Here is a 14,447-nt window from a genome sequence, read left to right as displayed (position 1 = left end):
TGTCTGGTCCGGCACTGCAGTGTAGTGCAGTCGTGTCTGCAGGAGGCTGCCTTCCGCAGGCAATTTGAATTTTTAATACACCTCCAAAAACAGCAACCGCTGACAAAAGAAAAGAAAAAAGAAAACCCTGGAGTGTTTAAGTGTTCATGTCAGCCTCTCCAGGGAACATAGACAGAAAGACAGACGCTAGTTCAAACACAGAGAGTCCTTTCAAAGAAAGGGAATCCAGCAGTACACACCCCTTTTTGTCATTTCTAGGCTTGCCAGCCCGCAGCATAATTGAGCTTCCTGATGTTGAAATGGCTGGGAGACATGATCCAGCACTGCATCTCATCCTGACACTGGAAAGAGAGAAAAGAGCGATAGAGAAAAGAGTAGGGAAAAGAGAGAGAGGAGTGGGGAAAAGAGAGAGAGAGAGAGAAAAGAGAGAGAGAAGAGTGGGGAAGAGAGAGAGAGAGAGTGGGGAAGAGAGAGAGAGAAGAGTGGGGAAGAGAGAGAGAGAGAGTGGGGAAGAGAGAGAGAGAGAGAGGGGAAGAGAAGAGAGAGAGAGAGACTATGGCTCATTAGCACTGCTGACTCCCCTGCACTGTACATCCTTCAGTTACATTTCAGCCTTCACATGACCTTGACATGTGCTCATTACCTTGACATGTGCTCATGTCTTCTGTCATCTCCAGCTCCAGTATACTGTGTATTCATTTACCACACCCCAGGGAGTACAGCGCCCTTATTTACTTGTCTGCTTTATGCACACCGAGGCTTCCCACCCATACTCTGCACCCACACCTGAGGCACTGAGGATTGCAATTCAAGTACACCACCACATACACACATACTGGTGTGCACACACACAAACAGAGAGAGCACTGACCCACTTTAGGACAGGGAGGAGTGGAGGTGTTTAGTGCTGTCTTGGCTGAGCTGAATTGCACTGTTGAAATTTGCCTTCAGAAACCACTATAGATTTTCCTATAGATCCTTTACCTCTCTCTATACAGTATACCTTATGTTACCCCCCCCACCCCACCACCCCCATACACACACACAAACACACAACCCTCATACCCCAATCACTTCCCCCTCACTTTTCTCCCCTGCTGTGTTTGCCCTTGAGCGGAGACTAGAACATTTTAACTGGGAGAGAATAGCTTAAAAACGAAGTGAACGCCAACAGGAATTGCACGCTTTACAAATGGCAAACACAATAGAATGCCAAATGACGTAAAGTATTGCTCCATACTCCATATTCTTAAAACGTGGGCACATTTTACCCACAGTGTCTCTATGGTTATTCTGTGCAGACGCCAAAATGGCAGACAGATGCTCTTCCTGCAAGTGGAAACGCACAGCACCATTTGAAACCGTGGCCTCTTTCTACGCCGTCAACGCCGTTGCTATGTGATGGAGTCATGAGACCAAAACATAGATGCCGGCCGCCACTATCGGTACAGTACATGCTGCACTCTTTATCCTCTTGGCAGCGCCGCGTGTCTCGTTTTTTCCTCCCCGGAAACGAGCAGCGCTTCAACCCGACAGTCTCTCCGTCGCCGTCTGACAGACGAGTCCCGCGCCGGTCCATCTCTTGTGTGTCGTCAGGTTTTTATCTGAATGACAGGTGTTGGCCCTCTTCTGTGCCTGCTGTCGGTCATTCCTCAGGGGTGGCTGGAGTGGCAGAGGCTAGACGTGGCCCTCTAGGGATTTCAAGGGCTCTGCATTGTCAAACACACAGGGGTGTATGTTAGAGCACTGTCCCTTTGGAATAATGGTGGAGTCAGGCACTACAGGTCCGATTTCCCTTTCACTGCTCCATTGGCTCAAAATAAATCAGTGTTGCAGTCATTATCTTACTGGTGGCTCACTGATGGGCACCGGTTTCTATTGTTTGTGTCACTACACTGCTACCATGTAGCCTGATCACTGGACTAATGCGATCTTTCTCCTTGGCTGGACAGAAATCGTTGCCATGTGGGTACAGGTGCTGGTGCTCGGGCAGCCTGTAGTCTGCAGAGGCACGCTGGGTAGGGGGCACATTGGCGTCTGTGCCCGCCGACGGGACCCTGATCTGTCTGCATGGAGACAGTAATGAATGTGAGGGGGCACCTGCTGCAGAGAGGAGGGGAGTGGAGGAGCACAAGCCCTAAGAGGAGAGGAGGGGAGGAGCACAAGCCCTAAGAGGAGGAGGAGGGGAGGAGCACAAGCCCTAAGAGGAGGAGGGGAGGAGCACAAGCCCTAAGGGGGGAGGAGGAGGAGCACAAGCCCTAAGGGGGGAGGAGGAGGGGAGGAGCACAAGCCCTAAGGGGAGAGGAGGGGAGGAGGAGCACAAGCCCTAAGAGGGGATGGAGATTAAAAAATGGCAGAGGAGAAGCAGTGAGGAGTTTTGTATAGGAGTCGAGCAGGGAGGAGGATTTTTGGGGTTTTGTATTGAAGGATCTTGGCTCATGCTGTTGTATTTCTTAACATTGATTTCCCCCAAATAAAGCAAATTTCTGCTTCTTACACCGATGTGTGTGTGTGTGCGCTTGCGTCAGTGTGTGTGTCAGTACACAAAGCACTAATCACCAAGCTCAAACGAGCCTAAACTGGAATAATAAGCAGCGTGCGGGGCTTTGAGGAGCGGGCGTAATTGGCACCAGCGATGGCTGCAGAGCAGGGACGTCTCTCTGCAAGGTCACCCTGCGCCCTCGCCCTGCTGTCGCCTCTCACTCACTCACTGCCATCTGGCTGCCACTGTGAAGGAGCCCTGCTCCCCGCCTCACTGCTCCGTCAGGCAGCACTGAACCACCCCGCCAAAAGATTAATCTCGCACTGTCTTTCCTGTCTTTAACTCTCTCTCTCTCTCTCTTTCTCTCTCTCTCTCTCTCTCTCTCTCTCTCTCTCTCTCTCTCTCTCTCTCTCTCTCTCTCTCTCTCTCTCTCTCTCTCTCTCTCTCTCTGTGTCTCGGTCTCTGTTCGCCCCCTCGTCTTTTCTGTCTGACCATCATACCGACTGCAGTTCCAGAGATTTAGGCATGCGGCTTTATTGAGATAAATATGTCTGGTTGAGATGATTCACAGTAAGCTACTGCAGAATGTGTCTGCAGAAAATAACTTTAGGCCCAGTTTACTACTGCTTTCAGACAAAGGGGGGGTGCAAGATTGCATCAAGCAAAGGTTTATTGGAGCAATTATTAAAGGAAAATCAATGAATACCTAAAAACAACACAAGCAAAACCTCCACAATCCAACCAGGCCACATTGACATCACCTCCTGTGCCCTGTCTGTCACCCCCCTCCTGTCCTTCCTGTCCGTGTGTGTGGAGCTCTAACGAGGCGTGCTTCTGGAGGAACATCTGTTGCTGCCAAGGCGTTGTGGACCTCCAGCTGGGCGCTGGGCCGGACGCTCTTTGAGTCTGGACGGCCGGATGAGGGGCTCAGCATGCGTAGTGAGTTCACCCACTGCCGGGCAGTTGACAGGTCCGCACAACAGGAACAGGGGCATGATCCCCCCCCCCCCCCCTCACATGACTGTACAGGACATGAACAGGCAGAGCACTCCTGACATGTGGTCAGCTGTTCAGGTCTCTTGCCCCAGTCTGTTTGCCTAGTTCTGGAAATTGTTTGCATATTACCTGATGCAGTGTTGGCTCAGGAGATGGCTTTGGGATGAGGCCTTTGATTGAAGTGTTGGTTTACTTAAAATAAAGCGTCATCTCGAATCGGGATGGACAAGGTGGTCCATCTCTGTAACGCCATCACTGTCAACATCCCAGCAATCTCGAAAGCCTTTTAGTGGTGGAATGCACGCATGTTTGGCCGCAGTGTTTACACTGCTGTCCGCCTGTTTCTGAGTGCCTCGGCGTCTCTGTGCATTCCTACGTGCGTATGAAGAATGGCCTGTCGGGCGGCGGCCGTGCCCTTTGGCCCGTGTTGGCGGCCCTCGTCCAGATTGAGCAACAGCGTCGTCAGACTGATGAATCAGCTTCTCCTGCCTCACGGCTCTTTGAGTTTGATGTGTGGTGTCTGCTGCAAAATGGCTGGTCATTACGTCGCCCAAAGTTTGTTACCTCTCTCAATAGCTCAAGCTCAAGACGGACTCTATCTGTGTATTGTGGTGTTGTACATCCTCTGACAGTGATTTGCATTTTAACAGGTTGATATGTGCTCATCCAGACATATTTGTACTTCTGGGGACATTTTCCTGCCTTTCAATGAATCATTGTAATATGATAAAACCCATATTGCAGAATATACTGTATTTTTCCGAATCACTGCTCTTAGGCACTCCATGATGAAGTGCAATGAAATTAGTCTCCAGGTGCTGTAATCTTTCATACAGCCCCTTTATGCGTTTATTTGAACTATCTGGACTGATTAAAATCTTGATTAACGATTAAAATCGTTATCTGGTAGATGACTAATTGTGTGTGTGTGTGTGTTTGCCTGCCTGCCTGACTGTGTGTGTGTTTCTGTGTGTTTGCTTGTCTACCTGTGTGATTGGTTGCCTGCCTGTTTGTTTATATATGTGTGTTTGTCTGCCTGTGTGTGTTTGATCTCAGCGGCAGCTTTCATCAGACATTGACGCCTCTTGGCACAGTTTGCCGTGTGGGTGCGTAATGTCTCCTGCCCGGGCTATGGGCACACACAGACCTGCACATTGAGACCATTGGACCTGCACTGCTCCTCCCTCACACATCTCCTCTGTCTGTAGTATGGATCCGCCTCAGCCAGGAAAGCTGTAGTAATGCATGCTGAAGACAAAAGGCTTAAATAATTGATGGGGTGGATGAAGCACAGCGGCGTATTCAGAATTTCTAATCGGCTGAAACGCCCTGGGTTTGCTATTTCAAGATACGGCTTTGACAGTGAGAAATGAAAAGATGGAATAAGGTCTAAATATGCAGCATAATTTAATAAAAAATAGTTAGAGACAGTGGAAAGAAAACATTTGAAAGAGTTCTTAAAAAGAATCTCAGTGGACCTTGCTCCGTCCTTGTACCCACCTCTTATTTTTGGCCAGGCGTTGATGCCAAGGCGAGGACCTTCACCCCCTCTTTCAAAGAAACAGGAGTGTTGCACAAGCTCCCTGGCCAGTGAATGTTTAATCCACCTGCGTCCACTCATGTCCACCTGCGAGGGCAGAGCTCTGCTGCTTACTCCGTATCCATCATGTAAATGGCTGACATTGAGCAGCAGCACAGATGGCCTGAAGGTTTCCACAAAAGCCGTCCAGTGTCGATTTGGGTTGTGACTGCGTCCAGGTGTGTGTGTGTGTGTGTGTGTTAACCTCTCTGGGAAGGATTTTAGACGTTGCATCTGTGTGCAACTGTTGGCTAAAAAGTGTCTTGTGTGCATGTTTTTTTTTTTTGTTGTTGTTTAACTTGACTTAAGCAACAGCTGTGCAGCTGAGCACTTTACATTCATGGCTGAGTGTAACATGACTTTCTCCCGTTTCACATCTACTTCATCCAGAGTATAAAAAAAACAAACGGCCAGAGCAGAGCAGGAGAGTGCGTGGGATTCCACCCCGTCTGCCTTCACCCTGTCCACTGCTCCGCTCTGAGGAGCCACTGAGAGCCACACAGTACAGGCCACACACGCATGAGGAGGCTGCAGCCTTGTGCTCCTCACCAGAGCCTGCTGGCAGTGGCGGGGCATGGTTAAATATATTTATCAGAATGGGAATCCGCCGAGTTATGAGCAACTGTGTGTGCTCAGTTGTTCAAATATCCTGTGGAGGTTTTGGTGTGTATTTATGGTCATTTTAGAAGGTGTTGGGAGAAGTGTGTGAGTGTGTATATGTTTGAGTGAGTGAGTATAACGTGTCCGTGAGTTTGTCTTTCAAAGAGTGCCTACTTGTTTGTCTGTCTGTCTGTCTGTCTGGCTGTGTGTCTGTCGGTCTTGTCTGAATCTAATGGTCTATGTTGCTGTTCTCTTGCAGGGTGAGGAGGGCCCACCCAGTCTGGAGTACATTCAGGCCAAGGACCTGTTCCCCCAGAAGGACCTGGTGAAGGAGGAGGAGAGCCTCCAGGTCAGAACCCATCACACTTGCTTCAGAACCAAACATGTTCTTCACGTGCTTCAGTTTCCAGTCTCGCACAGGCCACTGCAGCCTCTGGCCAAACATACATCTTCTGTCCATTTCTACACATACCAAAGGAGAGACATGGATAGTATACATTAAGGAGAGATGTGCCCTCTTCCAAATTGCATGTTTATGTTGAATGCACTTACACACTTAAAAGAATTCTAAATGTAACGTCAGTGCTTCATGGCCTTTATTCCATACAGCAAAAACGTATTTTTTTCCCTCATCAGTACTGAATCTCTTCCAAGGTATTCCTATTCATTTTTACTCGGAAGTATTCCATCACTTCCAAAGTAGCATCCGATAAGTGACACAGAAATAAAGGTTTGCAGACCTTCAGGATGATGGTGAGCGGGAAATGAAAAGATGATTGGTATTTAACAGACAAGTCTATTATTGTATTTAAAGTGACAGACTTGGAATCGAAAAGAAGAAATGGGGGTGGGTGTGGGAATGAACTCTTATAGGCGTAGTCCCAATACTCACGTGAATTGCCACAAACACCAGCCTAATCAACACATTGCTTCACAAGCACAGAAGGGAGTGGTGTAACTTTAATTGGATAGAGTTCAAATATCAACAGCCTTTCACTAGATTCACAAATTGCATCTTCTAAGTGATTTCTATAGAAGTGAGCTTGAGCCAAGGATTGGTCCTTCCAAAGGCGGCGGCAGTCGCAGTCATGCCTCTCCCACGCAGGAATCTCAGGAGCCGCCGCAGAGATGCACGTCGCCACAGCCGCTCATCAGTGGAAGATTTAGTCACTCAGCCAATTAGGTTGGCTGTGGATTAGGTGTCCAGTCACAGAAAAGGGACCACGCGCTCAGAACGCGGCCAAACAATGATCTCATTGTTAAGCCGCTGTAATTCAGGGTTGTGACTCCGAGAGATCAGGAGTGCTTTAGTGCGGCTGCCGTAATGTTGGCTGGTGTCGGCGTGGTCCTGCCACGATATGAAACGTCAGCTCTCTTTCCGGGAATCGAGAGGGTAATGTCGATTGGAGACGTGATGCAGCAATGCACGTACAGTACAATCAGGTTGATGAACGCAAACAGAAGAGCACGCCTTGGCTTCAAGGGATAGAACTACACAGGCTCCCTCTGAGGTTTCAGAGCCGGTCGCTGCCAGCAGGACACCAAATCAATGTGACCAGCGCAACACAAAGGCATATTTAATTGAAAAATATTCTAGGAGGGCTATTGAAGAGAGGACAGCGCTATCAGTCTTTAGCCCTAATATGGCACGACATGCTGGGAATAAAAGAGATAAAGTATCATTCAGCAGCAGCAGCAGCACACGGCCAATGGGAGAAAAAAAATTCCTTTCAGCCGTTCAGTTGGTGGCACGAGGACCTTAGTGGCTGGGGCTTTTTGAGCGTGTAGCTGCTCGGCCTCGCACACACACGCCCCGATTAGTAATTTAGACAGAGCGCAAGAAGCGCAGGCAGCTGGGAGGCTTTTATCTTATTCCCTCTGGTGAATCCTTATCTGATTACTGCTTAAACATCAGGCCTCAGATTGAATATTTCGAGTGTGTGTGCATGCCTGCGTCTGAAACCATGTGAGAGATTTCGCTCTTTTAGCAAGTTATCAAATCAGGTCTTCTTTTTCTTGAGATTTGTGGAGGGTTTTTTGTGAGTTGTTGGTTGATGGTGTTAGATGATGTGTCTGTTTGGCTGCTGACACAAGCATTAGGAAATGTAGTCGACTTACGTAAGCAGAAGCAACAGTTGAGTTGACCATGACTCAAAAGCCTTCTACCAATCCTTACCAAAACAGATGCACCACTGCTGTACATTTCAAGTCTTCTTTTTGAGAAAGAGGCAGAACGTTGCATGCATCGGTTTGAAAGACATTTTTACGCTATAGGCCTATTTTCTAAAGGCCACAAACTCTAACTGGATAGTTTAAATGGCCTTGTACTTTCATGGACGCACTGTCTGGTTGGACTGAGCAAACATCATGAACAAAGCTCATAAAGCTCTATGAAGTGACACACCCTGTTTGGGCTTCGGTTGTGAAGAAATGGAGAAAACCTCAATCCTGAAAATACACACCATACTCCGTGTTGACATTATGGCACAGTCCTGTATCATCAACATGTTCCCTTCCCATTTCTAGAGTAAGATTTCAGCACTTGGCCATTGATTGGCCTCTGGCAGTCTGTTAGTAATGGCATATGACGAGTTGGTCCCTGAACATGTCAACCCATGTTTGTGCTGCGCAGGGTAATTTGAGGATGTGGAACAGTCCGCTATGGAGCAACTCTGATGACCCCTCAGGTGCAGGACTGTGGCTGAATCCTGGGACACGCCAGTGGTTTGGGGCTTGTCTGATGCAAGCTATTACTGATCATTTCCTCGTTAGAGAGGCCAAGGTGTGTGTGTGTGTGTGTGTGCGCGTGCGTGTAAGTGCGTGTCCATTGCGGTGCTTCAGGTGGCTCATTATGGCAGTCTGGAAACTAGGGCATGGAAATAGCCCTAATGCTCTCCAGTCGCACTGAAAATTACCTGCTTCTCAAAGGTGTGTGTGTGTGTGTGTGTGTGTGTGTGTATATGTGTGTGTGTGTGTTGCCATCTCAGATTCTGTTTAATCTGTGCTGAATAGCTAATTTCACATGCACTGTTGTGTGTCACCACCAATTTAGTCTTAGGTTGATTAAATATTTTTGTAAACACTCCCCAACCACCACCATAGCAACAACAACAACAACAGCAGCAGCAGCAGCAGCAGCATCCTGCTCTTATTATTATTGGGTAGATTCTAGTGCCTTTGTTCTTCCCACTGCCACACGTCCTGGCCTCCTGTGGGAATGTCTCAGTGCATGGACTGCAAAATGGCCTTGTTTAAGAAAGTCACTTTTCCGCTAGCCTCCCAAGGCATCCATACAAATAGCCTTTCTACTGTACAATGCCTGATTTGTTTTGTTATACGTAACTGTTCATGGTCTTATGCTACAACACCCAACTTTAGCCGATTTATTTTCGTGCACCAACTAGGCCTGCCTATGTTTTGCATAGGCTACTTTTAACTATTACAATACGGTTTAGTCTAGTGGACTATAGAACACTGTTCATATAAAATGTACTAATATATTTTCTATTTTATGTGTGAAGGCTTAAACTGGCTTCAGGCTCATGGCCAGGAGTAAAATGGCTGACGTGTTTTTTGACACTGTGTTATTCGTACGTGTACGTGTCTACTCATCTACCCACGTGCCTTTACTCTGCTTTTCGGCAGCAGCTGTCAGAGGAAGCTGCCCAAGGTCAGGACTCGTGAGCCTTGTCAAGATGGGGTCTCTCTCTCTCTCTCTCTCTCTCTCTCGCTCTCTCTCTCTCTCTCTCTCTCTCTCTCTCTCTCTCTCTCTCTTCTCTCTTTCTCTCTTTCTCTCTCTCTCTCTCTTTTCTTTCTCTTTCTCTCTTTCTCTCTCTCTCTTTTCTTTCTCTCTCTCTCTCTCTCTCTCTCTTCTCTCTCTCCTCTTTCTCTCTCTCCTCTCTCTCTCTCTCCTCTCTCTCTCTCTCTCTCTCTCTCTCTCTCTCTCTCTCTCTCTCTCCTCTTTCTCTCTCTTTCTCTCTCTCCTCTCTCTCTCTCTCTCTCTCTCTCCTTTCTCTCTCTCTCCTTTCTTTTTCTCTCTCTCTCCTTTCTCTTTCTCTCTCTCTCTCTCTCTCTCTCTCTCTCTCTCTCTCTCTCTCTCTCTCTCTCTCTCTCCTTTCTCTCTCTCTCTCTGTTCATCTGTCTGTATTGCTGTTATGTCATGCGTGGTGTCATCCACACGGCCGGCGGTTGTACGGCGTTCGAAAACGTGACCATATCTGCTGCACTTGCCTAGCCAGTGTGACTCATGAACTTATTTCAGTCCAAAGACACCAGAACACACACACACACACACACACACACACACACACACACACACACAGGGTTGGAGACAAACGCACAAACCGAGCCCAGCGTGGTCCCTCAGACACACTCTGCAGGGTGATCAGCCGATCCAAGCCCAGGCCCTGGCCAGGCCAGCTGTCTGTCTAAGCTGCAGTCTCAGGCAGACATAGAGCTCAGCTCAGCTCAGCTCCGCTCAGCTCCCTCTGCTCTACTCCCCACTCCTCTCTCTGTCCCTCTCTACAGTGAGCAGTGCTCCAGGAAGGGTAGGCACTTTGACTCACGCACGCTCTCCCATGTAAAACCTGATCACGTGAGAAGCACCATTATTTGTTATTAGCAGCTGTGACTGGGTAGTCCATCCCTTCAGTGTACAAGAGATACAGTGAGTCCATGTGATCTGGTATATGTGGTGTATGTATATGACACCATTCTTCAGTATAGGTCACCTTTCCTGAGGGGGGTCATGCTTCTATATAGGTTTGGGTTTCCTGCATTTGTGACGTTGTCTCTGTGCACATCATCATATGGGATGCGAGTCATGCCCCTCTGTCCCTTTGCAGAACAGGGTCACATCCTCTAAATGGCTGTCATTTTTAATATGTCTCCATCCAGCCGGATATTACATGCAAATGAGACCAGTCGGCTTGATGAATTGGAAGGGGAAGTTGTTGTTCGGTCTGCTCTTTGTTTAACCTTTTCATCGCCCCAGGATGTGCCTCCTCTCCCTGTGTGTCTGTGGGGGCTGGATTTGCAATGCAGGGGATCGAATGGACCGGTGTTCAGTGTGTCTGTCTCTTTTCTTCTCCTGGAAGATGGGTGATGAGGGGAAGAATGCTCTCCCTCTCCCACCCTGTCACCCCAGGAAGTAATGTCTCACGGTGTGATTGTGTGTGTGGGAGGGTGTGGGCAGAGTTTCACTGCAGTGTTTCCAGTACCACATGCGTTCAAGTTTCCTTCTCTTGTACTGGTTCTTTTAAATAATCTTCACATAGAGAGACACACACACACTCACTCACACACACTCACTCACTCACTGTCTCTGCTTTGCCAAATGGCCAAATTGGAAGTTTCTTTGACAGACGAGCAGCAGAGTAGGTGCCAGGACTGTTCTTTTTTTTAATTTTTCATCCCTCGATGTCCTTTTTTATTTTTATTTTGTATGTTTTTGATCCACGTTGGCACACTGCTGTTGGGCTGAGTCACAGGCGTGATGGCGCTATAGGACTCAAGCTTTTAATCCTAAAATGGACGCTAAGGAGACGGGAGGTCGGAGGAGAGCCTAACCGGGGGCTTGCGTTGGCAACGTTTGGCAGCGGTCGATCGATCGATCGAAGACGCCCGCTCTCCGGACCTCTCCCGGCGCTCCCCGCGGCTCTCTTATTTCCTCCGTTTGAGCGGAACACAGCTGTTGGCTCCGACTCGGCCGACTAATGGTGGAAATGTCGTGGGCGGACGGGTGGGCAGAGTCGTTATGGTGCCGTTTAGTCATTCCTTCCCCAAACTCCCTTGTGGTCCTGCCTTTCTTTTTCTTTTTCTTCCACTCTGCATGTGTTCATGTTCTTGTTCTTGTCCGCTACTTATGGCCAGTTTGATCTGGTCTCCCAGGTGTTCGTGTCCAGCCTGTGCAAAGGCATGGCGTCACAGATGAAACATCGGAAGGGAGCTGGCTCAACACTCCCTCGTGGTTGTGAAGAGATTACCTGTTGCTAACCGCAGACGGCTCAGCCTGTTTTGTCTGGTCCACCCAGGGGTGTGGTTGCCATGAACTGACGCCTCTAAAGGTGATGATACCTAGGGGAATTGTTTGAGCAATGTTGTCAGGCAATCATAAACGCAGCAAGTTTCGTCAATGATGATGATGTCCAGAAAAGAAATTGCTAAATATAAATGGTAAAATACCCAAACAACATCACTAAGAAACATTACCTGGCAACATTGCCCACAAGTCCCCAGTGCATCATCTCCAGCTTGTCTTTCACTCCAGCACCCCTTAAGCGCTCATTCCCTGCCGACAGTAGACCGAATGATTCTGCTTTTCTTCCCTTGATTGCATTTGTGGCAGTAAGGGAACGCTGTTTTGGCTCCATGCATCATTAGCTAAAAGTAGTAAAGCATCAGACCTCGTATGCCTGCATAAGTTTGGTGAGGAAGCACAGCACATCACCATAAATCCCGGTTAGAGCTCCTGAATTCAGCCTCAGGTGAAATCAAAATGATTTGAAGTTAATAGGATTTTGAAGAGTGCTCATTTCACATGTTGATGTCAACCTCCTCGTTTGATAGCTTCTAATTGCATGTAGTATATTCGTAGTTCTGCACCATTTGTCTCTGTCTCTTGTGGAGTCTAGACAGAGTAAACCATAGCCTTGACTCCAGATCCAGACTCCGATAATCTAGAATCTGGTCACGAACAATGTAATGGCCCAACTCGAGGGGCGGCACCAAGCATGCATTTGAAAATCTCACTGCACGCAATTGAATAACACTAGACCAATGTTTACTCTGAATGATTCTGGACTTTGACGCAATTGGATAACACTACGATCAATGTTTACTGACCTCCAACGTTGCAGCGCTGTCGTCATCAGTTTAGCTTGCCTATATCAGATACGCCGATTTGATTGTTTCCATGGGATGCAAGGGGTAAAAGTAACGTGCATCATTACTCATTGCCATAATGTCTCGCAGAGACAATTCCATTGTGCTCTCATGAGAACTCTGGATTTCCAGGGTAAGTAAACAAAACATTTACCTACTCGCTTCCATTGTCCTGCTAATACCTACTATTTTATTAACATCGCGTGCGTGCGCACACACACACACACACACACACACACACACACACACACACACACACACACACACACACACACACACGTGCGCAAGCACATACACAGTTGCATGAGTTGCACACCTCATGTTTTGTTCCATTTCTCTCGACTACTTCCCGTCTCTATCTTCTCTACTGGAACGCAGACCAGATCCGATGTGTGTGATATGTGCAAATGACATGAATAAGGTGCTCTCATCTGCAGCAATCACAACTAATTATCTTAATGCTGCTGAGTCCAACCCTGCCACCCACCTTTTTTTCTTGGAGTCAGCCCAGAAAAGGCGGACTTGTACAAGAGCGAAGTTATTGGACGGCTTCAAACATCCCCATTACAGCCCATCACGTTTTCCCCATCTCCACACTCTCAGTCACTCTCGCTCGGGCTCTTAGTGCGGCTTCCATGTACACACACACACACACACACACACACACACACACACACACACACACACACACAGCAGAGCTCTCTTAAATCAGACACAGGAACAATTAAGCTGTCTGCCAAAAGCTGGATGTGCAGTTTCCTATTCTATTTGAATTAACTTGTCTATCTTGTTTTTTTTTGCCATTGTGTACGGACATCAACATGGGTTTGTTGTTAATGAGCGTACAAAGAGTCTGTCCATACATGTGATTATAAAGAACTAATATCTGGATTGGTGCAGTTCATTTTGGGCAGATTGTTTTTTTTTCATGGATGGACCATCAGCATGTCAGTTGCTTGTGTGTCTTGCTGTTTTGTAACAGTTATAAAACCAAACTAAAGCATCTCTCCGCTCTCAATCCCAGTCCCACTGAAGAACACTGATACAGTAGGGGCTAATAGAAAATAATTTATAACCCAGAAGAACCATCTCTGCCACCAAAGGACTCCATTGGAATTCCAAAGAACCTGTTTTAGAGTTCCACCTGGAACTATTTCCTGGCAATCGATGGGTTTGCAGTGTGTGTTTGCTGTGAGCTTGAAGGGTTTGGAAAGGGCTTAAAGACGACAGGCTGAAGGATTCCTCTCCAAATGTAGGGTTGGAACCTTTGTAAAGGATATTCTATGGGGAGCAAGATTTTCATCTCAAGAGTTTGTATTGCTGCCCCATTGCTAGCATTAATACTCTGTCGTTTGAAGTGTTATCCCCTCAAAGGTCTCCTTAGGCCTGTCTAAATCTGTAGATGCAAGCATTCACAGATTCATGTACCTTCTCTCATATTCACATACTCTATAGGCACACAGACATATACATGCACAATTTCTTTTGTTGGAACGTTTTCCATCCCAATTGTGTTGGTTCTGATTATTTTGTAAGATTTTAACCTTTACATTTACTTGTCTTTGAACATTAATGAGTTTCTTAATTAAGTTGCAAGTGCAAGTCTATTCCAGTTCCAAAGAATAAGTAGGAATGGGCAGAACATGTTGTTTGTTATACTGAATCCTCAGATGTGTCTGTGCACCTCTCGTCTGCAGGCTCAATGATTAGGCAATGATGAAGCTGTCACTCAGCGTTCCTCCCTATTAGCCTTCAGGGGACAACAGGGTTAATGGCTCCTGGCTCCGCGGAGTGGAATTTTCTCATCTGGCTATTTCACAGCATCCGACGTCCACCTCCATGTGCAGTGCTCTGTGGTGTTTAACGTTAACATGAAAGAGGAGTGGTGGGATGTATATATATATATAT

General features: G+C 47.4%; 1 protein-coding gene across 6 annotated transcripts in view; it reads left to right on the top strand.

The window, feature by feature from the left end:
- Positions 1-14,447, top strand: part of mtmr4 (myotubularin related protein 4) — a 61,135-nt gene that overhangs the window by 27,065 nt on the left and 19,623 nt on the right. For all 6 annotated transcript variants that reach the window (XM_042093460.1, XM_042093462.1, XM_042093459.1 and 3 more), the window contains exon 3: positions 5,917-6,006. In XM_042093460.1, the coding sequence (XP_041949394.1) occupies positions 5,917-6,006 (90 nt within the window). The remainder of the gene's footprint in view (positions 1-5,916; positions 6,007-14,447) is intronic.

This window comes from Alosa sapidissima, chromosome 5, assembly GCF_018492685.1.
Source record: "Alosa sapidissima isolate fAloSap1 chromosome 5, fAloSap1.pri, whole genome shotgun sequence".
NCBI classification, from domain to species: domain Eukaryota; kingdom Metazoa; phylum Chordata; class Actinopteri; order Clupeiformes; family Clupeidae; genus Alosa; species Alosa sapidissima.
This window is presented reverse-complemented; position numbering and strand designations above follow the sequence as displayed.